The sequence below is a fragment of the Haliaeetus leucocephalus genome, unplaced genomic scaffold (genome assembly GCF_000737465.1).
Source record: "Haliaeetus leucocephalus isolate CR32 unplaced genomic scaffold, Haliaeetus_leucocephalus-4.0 Scaffold751, whole genome shotgun sequence".
Lineage (NCBI taxonomy): Eukaryota > Metazoa > Chordata > Aves > Accipitriformes > Accipitridae > Haliaeetus > Haliaeetus leucocephalus.
In genome coordinates, this window is record NW_010973187.1 from 14282124 (window position 1) to 14307402 (window position 25279).

Genomic DNA, 25279 nt, shown 5'->3' on the forward strand with positions numbered 1-25279 from the left:
GATTGAAGGCAGCTTCATTTGTTTCACACTCTGCCTCTCCAAAAAATGCTAAATGGAGTTGTTTAATTTATTAGCTAAAAAAAAAAGAAAAAGCTAATTGTATGGGTTAAATTAAGTAGGACTTTCAATGGAATTACTGTTACAAAAGCTCAATGTTTTTAGTCCCTGAGGTCAACATTTTCAAAACTGGCAGTTATCTTTAAGAAACAGCAATCTCCCTTGAGTTGGAAACAGTTTCTCAATGACCTTTACTTTTAATACGATATCCCTAAAGAGGTCATAGCAGGAGAAGCCCTCCTTCAGTATGGCTCTGCTGGAATGAAGCCACCAAAGAGTCAGAGGATATAAAGGATCCTTGGGCCAATGCAAAAGTATAGAGCTTTTGTGCAGATGGTCCTGGCTTCCAACTGGTCCCTCCAGATCCACTGAGCCAATCCAACAATTAGAGGAAAATATTCAGAAAGCAGAACCTCGCAGAGTTTCTCTCACCCATCTGCTCCTACAGACTCTGCAACAGGAGGAAATCTGGCTTGGGTAACAGAAGAAGGGTGAAATGGATTGAACAGGGCTCAGAAAGGGCCAGAAGTTCAACCCAAAATGCAATCAAACCATGAGAGAGTTTGGAAAGGACGGGGAAAAAACATACATTGGAAAAATAGAAAAAGTCCCAGCTGTAGAGGGTTTATGGATTTGAAAGCCAAAGCAAGAAAAGCCAAAAGCATCATTTCTTCTCCTGCATGACTTCAGAAAGCAAAATACACTGTCTGTTCAATGAAATTAAGAGAGTCCCTTTGTGTCTTTTATGAGTACTGTATGTGTTTTTGTGTCCTGAATGGTCACACATGTAGAAATATTTCTGTATAAGTGAATATTTATTTCTGCCAAAACATTTTACATTAATGGACAGTAGAAAATCTTCATAGATCGTATCTTCTTGAACATTTCAATTTTCTACAGTCACCCTATGTAATATAAAACCCCCATTTATACTGCCTGTATAGTACTTTCCAGGTTCTTCTTAAGCAGGCAGGTTGGCTTAAATAACTGCAGCTTTTAGGACCTGATCCAGCGCCAGCCAAATTCAATGCAAACATTCAAATGACATCAATCTCCTTTGAACGGAGCTTTCCATGCAATTTGTATATATTTGAAGGCAGAATCTTTTTTGCTTGAAAGGTTGCTAGTGCTTAATGTAGCTTGCATTGTCTTTTTAAAATAAGACAATCAAATCACATAATGTAATTCATCTACATTATTAGCCTTCCCCAAAGACAAAGCACAGGCTAGACACTGAGGCTTGAGAGGCATGTGAGAGAAAACACTGCCTTTAAATTAGCATTAGCAGATATCGGAGGAGGGGAGGAAAAGTGAGGAAGTGCTCACTATAAAATATACACATGATGATGGGATGTGCTCGCATGTTTTACAAAGGACAGTGAAGCAGAGTTTGGCAAGGTAGTGTTAGCTCCTGTAATCAAGACGAGGGGATTACTATAATACCAAAGGCAGCATTGCCAACTCTCCCAAATTTATTACCACTCTCAACATATTACATTGTTTCCTTCAGCTTGGCTCCTGAAATAAAACAATTTCAGGAAAATCTCATTTTTCAATAAAAATGAGAAAAACCTAAACTGGGGAATCAAGTGTGGAACCTTAAACTTGGAAAGCTAAATGGCAAACTACAACCTTTTGTCTCTCAAGTTTTAATATCTCACAGATTTTAGTTAAACCAGATTCATGATTTGCTTGGACTTCACACATGGTTTATGAACATAGGGCAGAGGCAATACTGAACATATAGTAGGGTCAGTGGGCTGCTACAGCAAGAACAGCATTCACTTTCAGAGCCTGTGCTCTGTGTTTAATGTCTGTATGTTAGTGAGTTCTTGAGAAAAATCCCCATTTTTCTTTGGATTGGATCCTCAGCTCCCAAACAAACAAACAAATAAACGAACAAACTCCAATTCTCTTCAACCAGAAATGCCTAAAAATCCCAATCCTTTCAACAAAACCAAAGAACCCTTGCTTTTGCCACATAAACCCTACTTTAACCAGACTGAGGCATGATACTAGGGAAAGGGAATTTAAAACTTCATACTGAAGACCTGTGTCTTTGCCCTGCTACCAAAGAAAATTGCTTTGATTTAAGAACTAGTAACACTGAGGACTGCATGGCAAATATTTCTTCACATACACAGCAGGGTGTGTGCTGTGTCCTTTTGGTTCCGTACAGAGACAACATGAGCTTTAGCAGTACAAATAAATACTTACAGATCCAAATGTCCCTAATTTTGGACAAGGGGGTGGCTGTATTAGAAGTCTTAATTTAGCAAACTGTGACTTCATTGAGACTTAAGCACAAAAGAGATGCTAGAGCCCTGACATGTAAGTAAGAGTGAAATTTCAATGGCTCATGTGGTTTTTCATCAAACTTTTAGTGTCTGAATTATGTGGTAAGCACACCCATTGACTTCAAAGATAAAAGCTGGACCCCTCAAACACAAAGTTCAAAGAACTTGCAAGCTGCAATGACAGATCTTCTTTAGCATCTTATTCAATTGTGTCTAGATTTTATTCCTCACCTTGAAATATTATACTAATAGGCAAGCTATATGCAATATGGAAATACATATTAGATTCATTTTTGTCAAATGAACGTATACAGAATTTAAAAAACTCTAGGCCTTTACAAACATTCAAGGATGGCTTCAGCAGGTAATGCAAGATCTTGCTGCAGACACAGCAGTATTTTCTATGCCTTTCACAAAACACAATATACAAATTTTTAATACTAGATGCACTGCATGACATAGTACTGCATGATTTCTGAGGAGAGGACATAAGCTCTCAGTCCTAACAATGAAATAGCGCTTAGTCTTTGGCACTTTCATGTAGAGCTGCAGCTCGGAGAGAAATTTAGTATCACTAATCTTACCTTGAACATAAAGGTTTAAGAGTAACATGTTTTGGGGAAAGAAAGGACTAAAATTCAAGCTGTTTTGATAACATGAATACAAGATAAAAACTACATATTTTCCATGAGAGGCAGTCAGTCATTAATAGACGAGTGCATTAGCAATCTAATCTGTGGTTGAAAATGTGTATCCCTCAAGTACCAATGATGTGCCACTACAATTTCTTAAGATTACTTTCTACTAGTCTCAAGACCGTATGATTTTCAGAGAATAAATCACATCCCGGATTGAGAGCCCATCCTGAAATTACTTGACTAAAATTCTTAGTTTCAACACAGTTCTTGAAGACAAAGCTGAATCTACACTAACAGTGAGAAACAGGCAACAGAAAACTTCTAAGGAGCACATAATGCAATGGATATCGCATTGTTTTTCCTCGGTGTCTCAATTCTTTCATTTTGTAGACCTAACCAAATACGAAAACATTAAAACACAATCTCTGAGCTCAAAGTCACTTCCAAAACTGCCAAGTATAAAGCTGTTACTGAACCGCTCTGTTCTGTTTATCATATTAAGATACATTTTTTTGATGAAAAAATGCTAGATTGCAAGTGTAACATAATAGAACCAGCAAGAACTGCCAGCAGGTCTGAGGAAGAGAGAATAATTTAGAGATATTGTCATCTGTAGGCCAATTTATATTGTCAGACAGCAGGTTCACATTAGTCTCTGATGTCACTGCAATAATGGCATAATATAACGATTGAGCAAAGAATACCTGTGGGGTATAGCTATACAGTGCGGTATATCTATACTTGTTAAAGTATTTCAGGATTCATTCAAAGCAGAACCAGAAGAAGCAAAAGACCAGGATTAAAAGAAGAGTGAGAAAATGGTATTCATAAAGACTTCTGAATATTTTAGCCCTTGTTTTGTGATGATGAAGCAAGCACAATGTTGTATTTCATTGATTCAGTGGGTTCATGATTAAAATAAACTAATGTAGCAATTTAGGGGGTTTGTGCTTCCTTTTTTTTTTTTTCCCCTCTAACAAGAAAAAACGCTTTTTAACAGTTTCTCGCGGCAGGCATAATGTGCATCTGTGCTCTGATTTACTGCACATGCTGCCTTCTCTAGCATCATGTTAAGTTAGGGTATCAGCATGGTAGGTCACACAGTGGGAGTGACCTTTTGCTAATCACTACACATCAGTTACTACTGGCACACAGCTCATTACTAAGAAACCCTCCAACTAGCTGGCTTTCAAATCCGCTCACACTTTGATATTTTTTTCCCTTTTCTTTCCTTCTTTCTTCCTCCAGACTAAAGATTATACTTTTACATAAAATCTTCTGTTGTGTAATTTTGTCAACTAGGGTTCCAAAGTCAAAAAGGCACCCAGTTAATTTTCCATGATTATAAAAGAAGCCTGAAAATTCATACTGAAGGTAGGCCTGTAATCTTGGGTTTCATTAAAAAGGTCAGAACATTTTTACCAACCACCTATTATTAAAATGTTTGAGGGCTGCCATTAATTTGATTTTTCAGGACACAGAAATCTCACTGGAAATTAGAATGTAATCCTGCTGTTGCTTTACTGACACTTTTCATAGGGTAGGATACGGCTGCAGGGACTAAGAGCTCTCCTGCAATTTACAGTTGGTTACTTTGGACAAATGGCAGGTGACTAATGCAAGACAAACTGTTTGCACAACCTGGGAGCACTGGGTTTAATTTCAGTTTCTGAAAGAGGGGAGAAAGTGTTTCTATTGATGTTGAACTGTGAGCTGTCCCCTGCCAATACATCTGCCACATTTAACACACAACACGCCCCCCCACCCCCGACAATGTGATTATTAGAGGTACAGAATTCAATAGCTTAAGAATACAAAACATAGCTGGAGCAAAATGAAATGTTTTTTAACTTACCGGCCATTTGCTGAATGCCGCTGAAGGCACCCAAGTTACTGGAGGAAGTTGCTTGTTGCAGAAGCTGCAAATTAACAACACAACACAGCAATCTATCTGACATTAATGTAACAAATGAAGATAAAACTAAAATGAGCTATCATTTCACATTTGGAGTATTTATGCTTTCCTTAGGTTTATATAGTCTCTTGCTTCTGTCTATTGTTGGAATGAACATCCCTAGAGTCAATGCTGTAAATCCATATTAATGTCTAATCTCTATTAAGAAACACAGAGACACAAGGGAAACTCAATAACATTGCTGCTTTAAAACAATTAATCAATTTATTCTTTTTAACAACCAGGTGTTAAATCTATTTAAACCAACATAGCGTGACTAATTACAACCCTCTGTAGTCTAGTAGTTACCATAACTCATCTCTGTCAATCACGGTCCATTCTCCCCCACCCCCTTGAATTCAGTTTTTCCTTTATTATCTTTATGAATCAAGCACACAGATACTCATTAGACTGGTATTTGTATACAACAATTTAGCCTACCTCAGTATTAATTAGCCTACCTCAGTACTAATATATATTTTTAATTGCCAGGTAAATTGCTCTTTATAATGATATCACTATACCAAAGCATTGTATGCATACAAATTGTGTAGTTATGCATACACACTACATATATACGGACGCATCTATTTGTCTAACTCGGAACCGTCAGGAACTCCCAAGTTATCCAAAAGCTGCTCAACCAGACGCCTCAACTTGAGAGCCTCAAAAGGCTCCCTCTCAGCTGTGCTGCAGGGGAGTCTCTTGGCCACCCAGGACCTAAGACACGTGGCTGTGGATTTCAGATTTCTCCAACAGGCGCAGCAGCTAGCATTTGTTTCGCATCTGACAAATGGACCGAGGAAAATACCACTTTAAATTTAGGAGAAGCAAATGGTTTTCCCCTGCCACCTTCACTTTCTGTACAAGTTAGTGTGAACCACGCATGTTTAGCATTGACAGGACCACGCGTTAAAGTGAATGCTGTTTCCAAATGAAAATGTGGAAAATTAGAGGATTGAACCACAACATTCCAGTTTAGAGGCTGCCTCATATAGATATGGCCCCTCAGTGTTCAGCTGCCCATCTGTCCTCCCCTAAGGAAGAACTTAAATTTTATTTCAGCTATAAAACCCTGACTCTAACATTCAAAAGAACAATAAAACTAATGGAATCAAATTTATTTTGCAGCACGAATAAACTTTAAATGCTTGCCTTGGACAGCACTGACACATCTTGAAATGTTTATTCAAATTGTATTCCTTCTTATTTATTTTTAGACCATGTGATAAACATACAGAGTTTTTTTATATAGAAGAAGACATGCTACGTATCCTGGAGGACTTAGCAATTTATTGCAGGGAGTTTACTATAGCTGATTTACCATGGTTCTAAAACAAATGCAGTATAATACAGCCACCGCCTCTGAAATGAACTTACAGCTAGGTATTGTGGTGTGAGTCCTCCAAGACCTGTGAGGTTTCCCCAAGTGGCAGTGTTGAGCTGTTGCATCTGCTGTGCCAACTGCTGCTGCAAACGCCGCTGCTCCTTGTCCTTTTGGGTATCGGCAAACTTCACCACGATTGGCGAAGAGCAGCCCTGTGGTTAGACAGATCGGGAAAGACAGAAGCGTTAAATCACATCAAGTCACACTCGCATTGTGAGCTCAGCCATGTCCCACAGGGCCACCGGCAATGGCACGATCTGATCGCTCACCCTCTCTTTGTGATTGACATATGTAGGACTTGCAAGGACTAAGATTTTCAGCTTCTTAGGAAAAGAGGCTATGGAGAAATTGTGGATTCCCCAGTTCTTTTTATAAAGCACCGTTCCTCAGGCTCTCTTTTCCTTCCAGCTATCAAAATTGCTGCCAGAGACAGCGAAGTGTACCAGTCCTCTTTAATTAAGCTTCACAGCTGATGAGATGGACGCGATGCTTTGTCTGCAGTCTGTTTTCAAGGCATCGCCAAAGGGAGAGGTGTCCAACCTCCCTGCTGCCAGGGATCGCACAGCCAACACCGCCCTGCCGCCACGGGCTGGCTGCGCGGGCACGCTTGGTGCAGGTGGCTCGCGTACCTTGCGTAAATAGACTGTGAGCAACAGATTTACTTCAGCGCCCATCATCAGCGGGTCACCGCTCCTTGGCATATCAAGGACCCCCAGTCCGAAGTGAGCACAAAGGGTGATGCTGCTAGGACAATTCACCCACCTGCGGTCCGCTCCCAGGCACGCTTTGTATCAAGCACCCTTGAGATGTGAACAAAGGGCAGGATGCAGACCAGAAGTGTCTAGTTCTGGTGATAGCAGCCCATTCCTGATGGCCACCATTTCTTCTACTGCTTCTAGGAGCCTGCTGTTACATGATATGGGAGGGCTGTGAGGCGCCTTAGGAAATAGGGAAGCTGTAAGAAAGAACTAGAGATCTGGTCTGCAGCCTACTCCTCACCCACGTCTGAGGGACCCTTGAGAAGAAGTAGGAGGTCATGAACCAGATAGATTTTTGAGGTAAGCTGCATATTTCCCTCGGACTTCAGGTTGGGTATTCCTGGGCAAAGTCACTGAGAGAACGAGACACGTGAATATGAAAGATGTCTCTGTTGCTTTCGCTCTATTTTTTTTTTCCTTGCTAACAAATGTTTTCATATTTTAACCTTTCAAGTCTTCATTTTTTCAAATCAAGGGAGCAAACTATATACTGCAATGATTCAGTTCTTCGAATTAATTCAAGCATTTTGTGAGTCATAGAAACTGTCAATCCATTTCGTACTGTTTTCCAACTTTATAGGATCCAATGAATAACTTCCCTCCACCCGCCATGCTTTGTTATACTAATTCCTTGTCTAACTTCAATCTGAATACAATGGTAGGAGTGAAAGGTGACTCAAGTCCAAAAAACACAGCAGCGCTTTAGCCGAAGCGTATAGCATGGGATGCGGAGCAGGATTATACTTAACCTAACTCTTCCCATGGCTGCTCTCACAACACTATGAACATCTTCAGAAAAGTTCCTGTCCTCTATTATTTACAAAAAGCAGCCGTGTACCTTCTCGCTGAAGAACCTCACACCAGGACAAATTATAAGAATATTCACAATCAACAGATGAAATAAACCACAATAATAATATCTCTTGTGTGAAGATCTCGCATCAATACTGTTCCTTTAGAATTATCTTAGAAAATCATCACTTGTGATTTATTATTCCACCTCCAACTCCTTTCCTGTGCATTTCATTGTAAAAAATGTCTTTCAATGTTTCAGTGAGGAAGAAAGGAGATACGTACCACTCCAGCAATCAAATAAAGATTATGAAGGAGTCAGCTTGTTACACAATTACCTCTCTCTAGTGATTTTTATACTAATATTAAAAACAAGACCCTTTAAAAAAAAAAAGAAAGAAAAAGGAGCCAGGAGGTCGAGGGTGTGAGAGAGATTTTTCCGGTTTCGCTAATAAAAAAAGCAAGCTGTTTCTATTTAATGAGGATTGGTAGCAATGGGCTAAGAACAACCAGAACTTACTGCCTTCTACATAGATGTACAGGAGAACCAAGCCTATATCCAAAGAAATAAAAATGAATTTCAAAGCAAGAGACATTATATGGCTATTTCAGTTCTCAGTTCAGCAGCTCAGCACTCAACACTACAGCTGACACCATATTTATGAATGCTTAAATGTCAGTAAATTGTATAAAAACAATATCTCTGCAATTTATGAATCTATAATTCATTTTTTCACTGTCTGCTCTATATTTCATTACTTCATCATTTTCAAGAGAGCAAACATTCTGAAGACTGAAATTATATGTAGCAAGTGGCTCTATATGAGAAAAGGGTTGTTATTGTTGCATCAAATTTACTCCATGATAACAAATTAGTGTCTTCTACTGGTGCTGCATTTGAATGCGTTAAACAAACAAACAAAATCCACAGAAATGAGATAGAAGAGCAAAAACTCTAGAGCAGCAATTATGTTTTTAAAATCAGTTAATTTAACCAGGTCAGAAAGTCAGGTTGAAAGAGTAGTAAGAGAATTCATTATTCTAGCAGCCTTGTTCATCTGGACATTAACATCCCCACTGTTCTTTCTTAGCCCACTTTGAAAATTCATATTGGTCAACGATGTGTGCCAAAGAATTGAAAATAAATCAAGAGAAAAACCCTGTAGTAATTGGGTTGAAACGTAATTGTGTACTACATATTGTCCCCCAAGTCCACTTTTGTTTGCAAAAAACCATGAAACAAAAGTGCCCAAGGACCACTGTTTCAGGCCGAGAGTTGAGATTTAACACTAGCTAACCCAAGTTAACTTTTCACTAGAAGAGTATTGGCAAAAGTGAGCAAAATTTTTTTTGCATAAAAGGTGATTTCTCTTTTATGCTTTCCATTTTCTGTCTTGAGGGGAAGCTCCCAGCACATACACAAGGTGCACCTCCCTTCGTCATTCAATGGCATGGTATCTCCATCCCATTTAGAGCCATTGTCTTCCCAACAGCTGGTGCTGCCTTCGTACTTTTCTTTGTGTTGTCAAGCCAGTAGGTACAGACTCCACCAGGTCCCTCACCCACGGAGCTGGAGGGTGTACTGCTTCTCTCCAAGAAGGGACTCTCTGCCTAAGCACAATTGGCACAAAGACCCAGACGTTCAAAGTGCAAAATATTTGGAATTGTCTTGCCAATTTAGGGATCTCATTGATGACGCCTCTAAAGGTTTTGAGAGGTATTTTGATCCAACAGTAACTATTCTATAGAATTAATGTCAACAGGAGTATCACATGAAAATGCAGCCTCTTTTGGAGTACTGCATACAAGAGAAGAATGGGAGAATTTGTCTGGGAGGTATTATCTCTTTAATTTTACCATCTTCTGAGGTAGAGCTGTGTAAAATTCATCTTGCTAGACAGAAAAATACATTAAAACACATGGAAAATATAGGTAAAACGCAGTATTACCAATAAACATTTCCTTTTTACTTGGAATCAAACCCAGCGAAACATATAGGTCTGAATTAATGGAGCAGTGCATGGCAGACAAATTACTACGAGTATTATTTCAGAGACTCAAAGTGGCAGTTTTTTCACAATATACTGTCAGACTGCATAGATTGTATAACAGCAGCTTTCTAGTAAAGATAATTTCAATTATTCTCATCTCATTGGCAGATTCTCATCTAAAACTGTATACTCAGGGTCTAAAAATGCATTGCACTGAAAAGAAAACACATTGATTATAAAAGAAGCTCAACCAAATTCAAAAGTGATGTTTGGAAAGACAATAGCTTTGCAATGCCGATATCATCACTTGTAGTATACAGGAAACAGTTAGTGACATTTTCATGCACTGGGTTGATTTTTTTCTTCTCCTTCTTCTTCTCCTCTGTCCACCCTCCCACCCCTGGTCTCCCCCCTTGGCTCATTACACAAAGCAGCTCAACGACATGACGCAATAATGATTGTTTAGCACCCAGCATGCTTTGGGAGACTAGAGCATTGCAAAGAAAAATCACTGAGAAAAAAAAAATCGAAAGGTCCTGGTGGAAAAATAAATAAAAAAAGAAACAAGTGCACATAACATCAATGCCACCTCTGAGAAAAATCATCACTACACGAAGATACAGTATACATAATACAGTATAACATGCACTCTCCAATGATAAGCTAGAAGATCCAGAGTAAGTAAAGACTTCATACTTGTGCGGTTTTTTGTGCAAAATTCTGAAAGACCATGACAAAAATCACAGACTGAAAAAAGTTTTGAGATTGCCAGACAAGCCGTGGCATTCGATAACCACTCCAATGAACGGATCGTTAGCCTGCAGCTATATTCACATTTAGTGAACAGGTTTAAAGTTTTGTGTTGCTCATCATGATAAAATATGAGGCCGTCGAGGCAGTTTGGAAGGAAATAAAGAGCTTTGCTTGTGAGGGGCCAGCCACGACGGTGCTCTGCAGGAAGTGCCACACTTCGATATGCTCTGTCATCATTAGCATTTTTATTGGCTATATGAAGAAGGAGAAATTATATTAACTTAAAAAGAGATTCTATTTGCAGAAAAACACATGCACTAGTAACTCAGCGTGGCCAGGTAAATCTCTTGAGCTTTTTCTCAGAGCAGCACAAACCACAACACTTAAAAATCTATTTAAAAGAAACTAAGATTTTTCTTTGGGGGGGTGTGTGTTAAAATTAAAGGTAATTTACTCATCAGACATACTCTGAGTATGACTGAGGAGTGGTATTCACGGCATTTTTATTTTCTGCTGAATGCCACTGAAAACAGGATCAAGAGCCGTGTTTGGATACCACACAGCAACCTTATTGTGTGCTTTCAGGTCATTAAGAAAAATAAACTTCACAAAGACAGGTAGAGTGAGTTGGTAAAAAGTTTAAATCTGTGATTGTCATGTGTCTGATCTGGTCCAGGAGAGCATGGCTTTACCATTCGCAATCATTTGCACAAAGAAAACAAAGAAAGGGCAAATGATACAGTACTGTACCTCCATGGTCTGAGACTGGTGCATGGCTTTGATTGCATTCTGTGCCATTGCCCTTGTAGAAAATGTGACAAACGCACAGCCTGTGGGAACAAGGGGACAGGGAGCAGGAAAGACAAAAAACAACAAGACAAAAGGGTTGGACGCTTGTTAAACCAACACAGTCTACGAGAACGGCCACAAGACGACACTGTTCTCAGTAGTACATAAAAATAAACAACTTCTCTAGTTTATTTATCGACAGTGCTGACTTGCTAATCTGACCATAGATGAAAGAAAAAAAAATTAGGTGGGGATGGGTGAGGAGAAAGGGGTTTTTCCTTTAATTTTGTTGTTGTTGTTGTTGTTTTTGTTCTTTAGCCACAGGGTTTGAAATAAGTAAGGCTTTTATGTAGACTTTGGATTGCATAGTTTAGTCTATTCAGACCATGCATTAACAATTGCTTGCTATGGCTTTTGTGCAGGTAAATTGTGGATAGTGAATAAAATGACTAGCATCACTGGCAGCTGAACTGGGAACTTAATAAAGGAGTCCATAATGTCACATATTTCCGTGATGCACCAAGAACAACCGTACAAATAAGCAAGAGAAAAACTCCACTGTGTAGCCTGCGACTAAGTGTGAAAAGACTCAGACAAAATTGAGTAATGTAGGTGGAATCTCAACATTTAAGAAAATAACATATTAAAAATAAAAATCTTTATGATTTTTGTTTCTCCGAGTCCTAGACACAAGTATAATTCTTTGACCTATGAAAGCTACCACCAGCTTGAACAAACCTGAAGCTATGTGCATGAATAACTGAAAAATCATTTTTTTCCCTCCTCAGCCTTTTAAATTGTAATGAAAAGCCAGTAGGCTAATGCCTGGGCTATTTTTCCACCCTTTTACTATTGTCAGTCATACGTACACTGGGCATGGTACAGGTCAACTTTTTTAGTGCATGACTCACTGCCCTTTTGACTAATAAAAACATTGCCTTCTGAGATTTACATTTTATTCTTCATGCACCCTTGGGCATCTTAAAGAAAAAGACTGTGAAATTAATGCAGATTCAGGCTGATTTTGTAATAATACCACGGCACACTAAAAGCTTAGCTAAAGCAACACAGACTTATTTCACTTGTGATCTCTAATGACTTTAAAAGTGCATTGATTTTCAGCTCCCTTAGCCTTGCACAGTTTGAACTTAGGTTTCAGAGAATAATTTAGTGTTCCACTCAATTTCCTCAAAACATTATTATTATTACTACTTAAAAGATTTCCAAATGAAGCAAATCTAAGCACTGAGAGGCTAAAGCATATTGTCATTTTAGAGCTAATGCATGAAAGCTACATTCTGGCATCAAAAATACAATATTGTTGCCCCTGTGGCCAATGGGCAAAATAAACCATTTTGCAATCCAACAAGCAACAGATTGTTTGGTTTATGCAAATCAATTTGAGGCATAAAATACCTTTTCTTTTTTGCTCTGTGTGTACCTGGTAAGATTATCAAGTCAAGACTGTATTCACATTTTAATCAAACAACAGTAAGAGAAAGCAATGCCTGATCATTACTGAAAAGCACTACATCTAGTCATGAAAATAAAGTCAATGCATTTTTGCATCATGCGGTATTTTTTTTTTTTCTTCTCTTTAATGTAAAGGCCCTTGATACAAGAGAACCTAAGCTCGCTTCTGTACCTCTGACTGATAGGTGAGCATCATAAAATCAGAAGTCAGAATTCTTTTACACAAACTTCATGGCACTGTTGTGACTCTACGTATTTCTTAGGTAACGTAACAGCTGATGATGTCTTACTATTGTTTAGCCACACTATGTGTTGCTATACTATTCTTATTCAGCAACAAATTTCTGTCAAAGAAAATGATGTAACAAAACAGCTTTCTGTATGGCAATCTAGACAAAATGTGCAGTAGAAGGGTAAATAAACTACAGTACCTCCGCTAGATTCCATATTACTGCTGTGCACTAAAATTAAAGAGGCCCAAATTTACCATCAGACTCAAAGTAATCTCTCTTAAAAACATTTCTGTTATTATCATTAACAGAGGAAATAACACCAAGGGTTTTCATTTCTCGTCTTGCAAATTCAATGGGGGATGAGCACAAATAGACATATACTGGAGGGCAGGCAAGAAACCCCATACAGAGCCTTGAATAATATTGTTTATAATGGTCAAGAAACTGCTTCATTCACTTCTTCCGCTCTCATTATCCAGGAGTGTGTACCATAGTGACAATTACTGAATGGAAGTTTAGAATGCATAAGAAGCATGTGAAATGTCAACAAAAATCAATAAGACACAGTTTATGCATTTATCACAATTTCTACCCAGCAGTACTGCTGTAAGTAACTTACTGAGAGATGTTGCAATTAGCAGGTCTCAAAAGAAATGTGAATCAGCAGAGAAATAAAGCTGCGCTCCTCTCAAGATAAAGCAGACTCTCTCTTCCCTCCCTTAAGCTTTTTCTCTTTTTAACCACAAAGCTCAGCTGTTGGGGACTTTCAGCGCCCAACAGTACGGCAAAACCTCTTTCCTTCTTCCTCAGCCCCAATCCATTTGTGCGGATCCCGTTGCCTTTGTCGTGGAGCGAAAAGACCTTCGTAGCAGATCTCTGTAAAGTGCCATATAGCGAGCTAACAATTTGAAAGAAACTTGTTCTTCGGGCAAGGGGAATGCCTGATGAATGAGGTTATGCGGCTTGAATATGAGCATTTGGAAACAGCATTCCACGGAGAAGATGGGACTGCATTTTAATTACGATTTTCCAGCCAGAGGCTACAAGGTTAGGTCCCCTTATTATCTCCAGTCGACAGGCCATTTCCCACCGATGGACAGTTGGCCATTTGCACAGTAAATACCCAATTTGCCTCAATAACCATGGTAAAAATTCAGTAGACAACCTTATTTCTAAATTATTCTGAAAACCTAGACCTTCAGTTGTTACCATCAAGCACCCCAATTAAATGCTAGCTAATTTAACCATCTTTCCAGACACTGCTACATGTATTGACATTCAAGGGTTATTTTTTCAGCTACCAAACCTGCACACTCACACACAAAATTTGTATATTTATTATCTGTGCCCATATATTTAATTAGGTATGGAAAATGGGATCCTATATATTTTATTATTTGTGAACCATGGGATCCTTTCCTTCATGACCAGACTGCCACACTGGAGGGGAGCTAAGCCTATATGATAGGATTCAGTTCACTTAATCACTGAACTTGCATATATAATTTAGGTATTCAGAAAAGCTGTTCTTCTGAGATGCTCGTAGTCTCTGCCACGGTCAATGGCAGCACCTTTCTTTTCCTATACAGGGAACATTAGCACTTTAGGAGGATGGTTTTGTAGGGCACCTAGAAAATATTCAGAAGCTGGTGTCTAAGGACACCAGATTTCACTTAAGTCAGATGAGCTCTGCCTGAACCATCCTGTACTCTTGCTGCAGCAGTTTCTGAGAGGTTGGGAAAACCTCTTTTCAGCATACTCTCACTCACTGTATATCATGAATACAGGTAGTCTTTTGGGAACATACTGCCAGCTTTAGGACCATAAATCACAATTATAAGAGGACAAGACTAATCAGATTTCATGCCTCATGGTGCAAGGAAACAAGAAAGATTTCCGTGGCCTTTTACCTCATCCTATGAAACACTGCATTGATCGTAGTGCCGTTGGCCGAGGTCTTCTGGACCAATAGCTACAAGCAAACTATTTCTGTTCTACCATACTGAGTCTCGATACTTCAATTACTCCCTTCTTACTGAAGCTATGGAACTCTCTGGGAGAGAAAATGTGGAGAGGGGGATATTTCTATAGCTAATGCCTTGAAATTACTTCGTTTTGTACCACCAGCTACCTAACCACAAAAAAAAAAAAAAAAATCCTTTTGTAAATACAGCCAACCTGCAAGTCACCTTGCAATTATTTATCACCTCTTGTTTCAAACTGTCAGGGGTCACTAACAGAAACAAAAGGGGAGGGAGAAAGGAGGTCTATGAGTTTTAGTTGTTTCTCCAAGGCTGCCTTCTCGCCCCTTACACCAGATAAATGATAGACTGGGGAAAGGCTGCTTGAAGTAATTTCCTCCTGCAGGCAGAATCAGAGGGAAGCACCCAGCCCTGTCACAGAAGGTATTTTGGAGCACATTATCACATTTGCCATCTCGGCTGAGAGAACATCTAAACTCACAGGGTTGGTCCTAACCCCCCTCCCACCCCAAACTGAAAGAGAATTTTGAAGAGGCTGTGAAATTTGATAAGCTTCCTCCTTGACCTGTGCTGTCCCAAACCTAGGGCTTGCTGCTCCAGCGATTCAATTATTTGAAATATTTAAAAAAGCTCAGCACTGCTCCATTTCAGCTCCCGCTTCACTCGATTCTTCTCATCTCAGGCTTTCATAGACTGTTTTGAAACGTTCAGTCAGCAGTTCATGCACAGTCTAACATAACATCAATACTTGCGAGCTGCAAGTGAAGTAGAACATTTTTAAGTATGGAAGCCTCAAGGTAAGGTGTCTGATTTCATACCTACAGAAGAAACCTTCCACATAAAACTACTGTGGTCTACCAGAGGTCTTAAAGCCCCCAAACCCTCAGTGAAGCCAAAGGGAGATGCAAAACCCCTTGACATTTTTTTAATCAGGACTAGAGTTAAAAATGGAAGTTTAAAACTGTGGCTTTAAAGTTCTGGAGATGAAAGAAAGGCAGATGTAATCAACTTAAAAAAACCCACATACAGTGACCCCTCTGACACAGAAGAAGCCTCAAGAGATTTTCAAAGTCATCCAAGCAATCGCAGTACTACGTATGATGGCTGCGCAGCTGGTGGTGTAATGGTTGCACTACACCTTCCTAGTTCACTGTAAACAAGGTTTTTCTTCAATGACTGTGAAGAAACAATAGTGAAAAGCTGCCAACATACTCCTGCAAGAAGTATTTGGGATCCTCTGAGATGAAAGCCTCTATTTAAAGAAAAGATAAGGCTTGAATAAAAAGCTGTGGAAACTGAAGAGTGATAAAAATAAGCTCTAGTTGTGTTAAAATATTTCTAGCTGAGATTGCAAAGTAGACTTTCCCTTTTTTACACAGTGCTAATATAGCACAGTCTGAAGGAAGGAACAGCCTGGGAAACAGCCTTCTAATGAAGACATCACACAAAAATCTGTCTTAGTGGTTAAAATACATTTCAGCTACAAATTCAGACATCAAATTGCTTATGGTACAGACATTTGGTCATTAGATATTGCTTAAGACACACAACAACAGGTCTGAGACCAAGTGCAACAACTCAGCCCAAAGTAACGCATTTTGAAAAAGTCACAGTGAAGCTCTTTAGTTTATGCATATCAGACACATAAATGTAACAAGAGGCACGTCCTGTAAACATGCCTCATGTCTTTGGCTTTACTGACTTCTCTTGACTATTGACCAGATGACAGAGTCTAGATTTTAAATTTCCTGAAGTTCACCATTCCCTCGAAGCATTTCTAAGTGGACAGTCAATTAACCACCCTGCAAAGTACAGACTTCAGTAACTGAAATGTACACAAAACCAGAATCAGATGGGTACCAAAGACCACACTCTCTAACAGTGCCTCGATGACCCTCTGTTGGAATAAAAACCCTTGTAATTATTATTTCATTTCAGACTTCCCTCTGGGGAGGGATGCTGCAAAGCTGCAGTAATGGAAATCTGAGATGTAGTTACTGGCCAAAGGCCAGCACAGAGACACTGGTCACTTGTATGTGTTTGTTCCTTCCCAGCTTCAAAAGAGTTTCAGCAGGGGAAAAAGAAAATTAAATGTGCCATAATGATTGGAAAAAATTAAAATGTTACCACATTACAGCAAAAGAAATAAGGCATGGAGGTGCCTCTGAAGAGCAATTAAAAATACAGCACTTCCACTGTCCTTGTTTCCCATCACTTACACACAAGTCAGAAGGTGGCCCCTAATCCAGGCTGTTCCCATGGCTGGCACTTCATGTTACTTTAGCTCAGAAAGGAGCAGTAAATATCCATAAGGAAAACCAAACAGGCATAAAACCTCCTCACCTACCCTTCACTGCAATTAATCATGATGCAAATACTAATTTTCTTTTACTAATTCATCAAGAAAACCCCTGAATCTGAAAGTTATGAATGGATTTTCATGAAATTAAATTGCCTGACCATGATATAACTCTCCATGCCATTTCTAACCTGCTTTTAAAGCAAAGATAAAAAAAAAAATAATCTTTGTAATCAATGTCTGCAGAAATGTTCACTTGTCCCATGTGCCTGGTGATGTTTTGTTAAAAAATCATACAATTAGGAGCCTAGAAGATGTAGAAATATGCATTTTGAGCTTTCCCACAATTTTCATGCCATATCCAACTGACTGTACATGTTATTAGCAGGAATTTTTAGTGCATGCCATTAACCCAGTTGACTTCTTTCTGGTATCTGTTATATAAATCTGCACTTAGCAATACAGCAGAATAATTTGCTGTGTGGTGCTCCTGTGATAAGGATAAGAGGATTTTTTTAATCATCATTATGGATGGTAATAATTCCTAGAGTGATACAGAGATATTGATCCACTGAGCTAAAAAAAACCATTTTACAAAGGTAGAGGAGCATTGCTATCCTTATTTTAAGGAATGGGATAACAGAGATATGATGAGAGACCAACTCACCTACGGTCAATACAGCACATCAGTGGCACAGCTACAAATCAATCTCGGGTACTTCTGGCTATTTTTGCATGGCTGGCTGTGTTAGCATCTGTGGTCGTGTAGACATTACATAGTGCTAGGAGTCAGGAGGTCTGAAAGTTTCCTTAAGCCGTTTACAATAAGTGATTTAAAATCTTAATCATCTGAGGCAGTTCACTTCTGCTTTTTCATGATAATGAAGCTTAGCACATGATATCACAATCATGAATTTTTGTAAAGCATACTTAGCTCTTCAGAAAAAGTGCTGGATTAAACAACCCTGCAGGCTGAATCCTTCTTTTTGAATAATGAATATAGTACAGGCAGTGGCAAGCTTCTTTAGATAGTCCCATGAACCCTGCTAAAGCGAAGGCCAGCCTCCATGTCTGTTGCATCCCTGGTTTCTTCATCTCTACAGCCAACAGGGTATTTTTATTTTTTAATACTTTTTACAGCTAGGAATTACTCTCTGCCAGCCAACTAATTTCACAGGGACTATCCCAGAGCCTTTGGAAGGCAATGCCTTTTGGTTGCTGCCTATTTCTTGTAGCTGGCCAGAATATAACAAGTTACAGATAAAAACAACAATTATTTCTTAGATGCAGGAGTGAACAACAGTGGGGAAAAAAATGACTCAAGGAAAAAAATCTCGGTTTCTTTAAAATATACTGCTCCACCACTGGAGCTTTGTATCATTATTTTAGTCTCATTTTACAGATGAGTTTCAAACAGCTGACAGTAGGAATTTGGAGTGGAAATGCTGATGGTCCATTATCAGTAGTGACAGCAATGGGTGCGACTTTATTAAAGTTCTGTCAACTCTTGGCTAGAAACTACAATAGAAACAACCAGTTCAATCTCCCTCTCTCTCTTTATCTTAGCACTTATATCACACTCATCACCAAGTGTTACATACTCCCTTGATGCCACAGGACGGGATTTCTCCTTGTTACTGGAGCCATGTGGTACACTACAACCCTACGTCTCGCCTATGAGTTGACAGCAGACTGTTACCATACTAGTGGTAAGGTTGCTGTTGTAGCATGGCCTAAAAGTCAACTGAAACCTTTTTACTCTTTACTACGGAAAAAACAAAGCAGCACAAACCAAAGCTGTTCTACTGAGCAGTGTAATCTGGAGCTATTCCTTGCAACTATCTGCTGGTAGTAAAGATTATTTGCCTGGACCCTTTAACAAAGCTCAAAAGTTGGCATAAACACCTATGAATATACTTTTCAAGCTCTTTTCGTCCAAGATACCATGATGTGCACTTGTTGTGCAATTGAAAAGAGATGCCAAACAGAGTTTATTGGACCATATTTCCATCTCACTGCTGTGAGCGCTGCAAGTTCCCAAAGGCTCTGGCATGGTGAGGACAATGCTTTCCTGAGACAGTGACTGTTTTTCATTCACCCCTCTGTGTCTAGGAGGAAAGCACATCCGGACGGGTGCTGGGAAAACAAATACTGTTTGTGGGAATTAACATCTTGGAAAGAGTAACATGAATTAAAACACATTAAGTATTGGAACTCGTTACAAAATTTAATTGTATAAGTTCTCCCTCTTGCTTTAGTGAAGCAGCTTTTCACCCTGTGCTTTTTCAGCCAAGCTCCCTCCACTACAAATCTCCTTTAGCACCTTTCATTTCAACTGCCATGCCAACTATTTTCCCAACACTTTGCCTTCTCTCATGGAGTGGTGGTTTTGTGAAGCTGATAAACATCTGCCTGAAAACCTGGGTGGCACAGCTGAACTCATTTTCAAGTGTCAACATGGGTGTGTAGAAAGCAATTCAAGTTTAACAAGGCATGATGCATGAGGGCGTGATAGAGTATCAGTCGTGATTGTGACCAAAATAAACCTGAGCGGCAGAGAGGATACAGCTCTGCTACCACTATTGGTGTGTGACCTACCTGGCCTGAGATCTTCAGCCTCCAGCAGGAGAAAGCAGCACAGTAACTCTATGGCTCTGCTGGCCGGCAGATGACACTGCCCTGCCTGATACGCTGGTGACATGGCTTAAAAATCTCAGCTTCTGATTATCGTGAGATTGCTATTTACGGCAGAACAGAACTACCCCACCAACCTCACTCACCCTGTTGGATCTCGTAGTTAGCCTTTCTATGCTCGTACTATGCCCAACGTCTGTTGAATAAAAGCAAGTACACAGTGGGATTTCTAGGGATCCCAGGAAAGATCCGTTTCTTTGTTGGGTGATACTGAGGACTCAAGAAAAAACTTTTGGGGGCTCAAAACATCTGATGCCTAGATCTTGTTATTTCAGCAGTTACTTAGCTCCTTTCCCACTTGTGTCTTCCATCACCGCTTCCCTGTGCTACTTACAAAGTGAAACCAGTGAAAATCAGAAATATCTGTTTTGCCTCAGTGTTGGCTCTAGAAGGATAATGATAGCACTCGCCTCCATCAGTTAACATTCATTACTGAGCTGCAGGAACCAACCTCAGACCTTTCCCCCAGTCTTCCCCAAGGCAAAAGCCATGATCCTGAGGCTCTCCTTGCCTGAAGGGACTGCTGCATCCCAGCCCCAAAAGTTTTGGGATCACAGACTAAGCATGCATAAACATAAGTGCGTAATTTTCTTGGAGCTCCCTCTTTATTGTCAGAGTGTCTCTGCAACAAGTCCTTATTATTCAGAAGTTAGTAAGTGCTTTCAAGCAGCGCCATGAAATATAGGAATACCTGCAACTTCCCCTGCTGAAATTTGTAGGCATTTTAAAGAAGCTGGGCTGCACTCAAAACAGAACTCCCCACGCACAAATTGTTGCAAAAATACTGCTGATCCTGTAGCCTACTGGAAACAAGTAGATCCAAAAGTAAAGAAAAATATCTGTATCTATACCTATATCTATATGCAAAATGGGTACTATTATTTTTTCTGTGCCTTTTGAAAATGTAATAAAATGCATAAACTGTGCTTTCTATGTATTTTTTTTTTCTATAGAAACAGAAGTGATGTTTTCACAGCTCCACACTTAAAATTACTTTACTCCCCGTGCCATCAAATGGCCATGGCTAGTACCACAGCATCCTTCCGCACTGACAGACAGGACTATCGCTATTTTCTTTTCCACCTGCCACTGGCTTTTTGAGAAGGTTCATGCTCTGAGAATAATCTCAGGACCATATACCATGGAGTTAATATGCAGCCTGGGTCATCAATACACACCTATTTTTCTTTCCAATATGTTTTCAGAGGGCCTTTCCCCAAAAGGCACTTTTGCACTCAAAAGGGATCACCGGCTATTGAAGTCTGTGCTGCACTTCGTTCCCAAATTTCAGGTCAGCTGCTTGACCACTCTCAGTGGTGCTGCTTAACACCTCTGTCCTGGTTTTTGGGTTGTGATAGAGGCACGAGATTTACAAGCTCTTTTTAGAAACTTTTGTCCAGGCAATGCTCTTCGGTTCAAGCTAACCTCTTTGTTTCTCAGTTACAGCAGACCTATGTTTTTGCATATAGTTATAGAAAACACTGGAATGGAGGAGATATAGTGCTACAACGTGGGCCAGTTCCCATAACCCTGTATGCCTTCAAGCAGTCATTTACAGTCCTTTTTTTTTTTGGCCTTAAGCTACAAAGCAGAAATGGGGTCAGGGAAGGATGTTTGATTTTGTGAGAGCAGAAAACTGAGGGTGTTTTCTCAGGGTGCAAAGGAACCTTTCCAGCTGACAAACAGGGCGATAACACAAGTTAATATGCTGGCACCGAGACCTTTCTGACACTGGAAATAAAAGGTGATAATTTCAGTCACTGTGAAAAGTTCATGTGGATACCTTCATCACGTGGGACGTATTACAGCGTAACCTCTAGCTGCAGACAGCGGCTATGCCTACCTTGGCTGTGACATATAGCTCCCAATTAGCACTTAAGGAAAGAGACTTTACAGACTGCACACTCACCTCTGCTCAGCCCATCCGGTCCCCGAAGGATTCGGCATTCTTCTATCTGGCCGAACGGAGAAAACATCACCCTGATATCATTCTCATTACACTTCTTCGAAACCATTCCTATGAACAATTTTCTGTCTTCCACAGCTAGAAGATAAAAATAATGAATGAGCAAAGGCCATTTCATCTTTTTCCTGTGATCAATGCTTCATTACCACATCAAACCAAGCTCCAGTCATGTGAGTCTGGCTCTGTAACTGAAGACAAGTCCTAAGGCAAACACTTTATACTTACAACCTCCCATCCCCCCTTCCTTCCCCACCCCAAATCTCTCATTTTTCTTTCTCTCTCTCCTTTTTCTAGTGGTGCTTGCTGTTTATATAACATACTAATTGGCTGCCTTAGTCATTCTGCATATGCCTCCCCATCATGGCTTCTAAAAGAAAAGCGTCCTCTGTTAGAGAGACTTTTAAAGATATCTTTGCATAGATTTTAATTCAGATAAATTCCCTCACCTCCCTCATGTATGAAAGAAATCATGACGGGGGTGAGGGTGAAGAAGGGATTGTGCACGTAATGATACGAGCTAATGAAAAATATTCCTGAGAAGTGTTTTGAGAGAGCAGCTCCTATCTGAGCTTTCAATTTCAGCCAACTTAATGCATGGCACTCGAAAGGCAGATGTGTAACGACTGCTCTGGAAAAAGAATGCATTAAATTTTCCTGCTTTTTTTTTTTCAGACTGCCACAGCCTTCTCCCCTTCGGGAAGACACAAGGCATATTCCAGGGCATCACTTTAACAAGGGGGCTGCATAATGCTTTCCCAGGGCCAAATCCTTTGATTCGTAATGATGCTGAGTTTGCAAAAAAACATGAAAAAGGTGCTTTACCTGAATTATTGGTAGACTATTTCCTGCCTGCATAGTCACCAAAATCAGCAAAAGCTGGACTGCTGCAGCAGGACGCACACAGTCCTGTTAATCAAACTCAAATTTACAGGTCTAAAGCTGTGGAGTCTTGCCAAAAACGAAAAAGGTCATCAAAACTTAATTCACCCTGGAAAGACTTAAAAATGTGAACATACCCTCCAATCTATATTAAACTAAAAATCTAAGTGCTTATTATACAGTATATACACCAGTGCTTTCTTCTTCTCTTGAAATGGCATGTAAATCCAATTCACTGTTAATGAGCAGACTGTCAGAGTTTGCGGGGAAGCAAAGAGAGAAGGAAAGCTTTACTCCAGAGAATCTGCAGTGCACTTACTTATTTCTATTATTGTGCAAATTATTTTTGTAATGAAGTATTTTCATTTCTGGGCTTACAAAAAAAAAAAAAATCTTCCCTTGCTCCCCAACTCTCTCTCCTGTACTAGGATGAGTTTGCCAAATGGAATAAACTGCAGCTGAGGAAGAAGAAACTGCATCTATTTTCATAGGATTTTATTTGTGTTATACTTCAACACTTTAAGTGCATTTAATAATTTCAACAATAAAAAGAAGAGGTTCATGTTTATTGATCATGAGAGGGGTTTGAAGTAATTTCTTCCTTAGAATTGCCGACTTTAAAAAGTATTTGTAGCTTTCATACAAGCAAGCACCAAGACCATGCATTTTTCAGAATCTAAAGCAGAGACCAGCTCCTACAATCCCAGCTTCTCACTCTACAAGCTTGCAAGAAAATTGGCGTGAATTTAACACCCAGGAGAAAAAGTTTTCCTCAGCAGAGATTCCTCAAGACTCAACATTTTCATTCACACTTTATATTGAGGTTCCACATGCAGGTTAACCCTCCAGAAAGGATTAACAAGTGATGAATGCACGGGATGAACCAGTTATATACAGATCAGGAGCTGAATATGCGGGATTGCAAATAAGACCTGCAAGTTGGGATTTTTATATATAGATATATATGTGTGTGTATTTATGTATATATATATATTTATGTCCTACAATGAAACTTTACATTTGATTCATAATCTATAATTGGCCTTGATGCTGCTAATAATTATTTTAAGGATGGTAAAACTGAATTGCCTTGCTCACAGCCACAAGGAGAGTCTAGGTAGTCACTTTTGCTGGTGAAAGGATCCCTGTAACTTGGCTGCTTGCAATTCCTATATTGTCTTGAGTAATCTCTTTGAGGAAGGTCCCTGGCCAGCCTGTCCCTTCGACAACAGGGCAGTAGGAAAGGGTATGAGGCAAGGGACCCAGCTGGGCAGCCAGGTATGGATTTCTCCATACCACAAACCGAGATCAGGCTGGGGTAAGCCTTGGTGCCAAGCATGGGTCCAAGCACTGCCTTCTGCTCTGGGTTACGAACCCCTTAGCTCCTGCCTGTGTGTCAGCTAGTACCAGCCAGTTTAAATTTGGGTTGATTTTAGGCTTGAAATACAGCGTGCAGGTCTACGCTAAGGGTGACTGGATCCCAACCCTGTCTTGAAAATCGCTGCTGGCTGAGTTGGACAAATGCCTGCCATGCCATTCCAAAGGAGGTCTCTGGAGTCCTTCTTAGGTGCAAGAACAAAGACTCAAACCAAAGAAAGTCACATGGAGATTCAAAAGAAATGAGATGCAAACAGGAAGGCTTTGTTTTAATTTTCCAAAGAGTAGCAGACGACAAACTCCCCACCGGCCTCTTTCAGTTTCAGTAGTAAACCTATAAATATGCCATTTAACTAACATGATTTGCAGGTTTTCAGCTTGAGGGTGATTTTATAGTAAATTAAACATCCAGCTCCTGTGTACTGTACATCTTAAAAATGTAGATTTCATGAAGAATGCTCAGAGTACAGAAAACATATTGATATGATGACGTGCTCTGCATTCAGTGCTATTAGTCATTGCTGATCAGTGTTGAAGCTTAAGAAAATTGCTATTCTTTTTTTGGCTAAGGGCCCAGCATAAAAAACATTTAAAGGGACAATTGTCAGGATCAAAATGACATGTTTTCGCTCCATCTGATAGAACATCTGATATTATTAAGCTGAAAGAGTTTTTAACGGTACATTATCACGTAGAGAAAGGAATGCTTTTTCAGCTCTGTAAGACTGGCTGTCTGGATTTGTTTCTGCATTTTTGTTCAGCCACTTCTCTCCTTTCCTTCTAAAATGAATGCAGGCATGGTTTGAGAATCAAACAGACAACGGACTGCAAGAAGTATGGGTCAAACCTATTTAGAGGTTAGCAAACTTCCCTTTTGATCGGCCAAGCCTGCTGATTTGCCTATGCATGTTGGGTTGCTCCCATAGACTGTAAAATGAGGAGCCCAACATTAAATGCATG

General features: G+C 39.7%; 1 protein-coding gene across 1 annotated transcript in view; it reads right to left on the bottom strand.

Annotated features, from left to right (window-relative positions):
* Positions 1 to 25279, bottom strand: part of CELF2 (CUGBP, Elav-like family member 2) — a 245846-nt gene that overhangs the window by 47686 nt on the left and 172881 nt on the right. The window contains exons 5-8 of the mRNA XM_010580996.1: positions 22007 to 22141; positions 11378 to 11457; positions 6327 to 6485; positions 4848 to 4911 (exon numbers count right to left, since the gene is read on the bottom strand). Coding sequence (XP_010579298.1) covers positions 4848 to 4911; positions 6327 to 6485; positions 11378 to 11457; positions 22007 to 22141 — 438 coding nt within the window. The remainder of the gene's footprint in view (positions 1 to 4847; positions 4912 to 6326; positions 6486 to 11377; positions 11458 to 22006; positions 22142 to 25279) is intronic.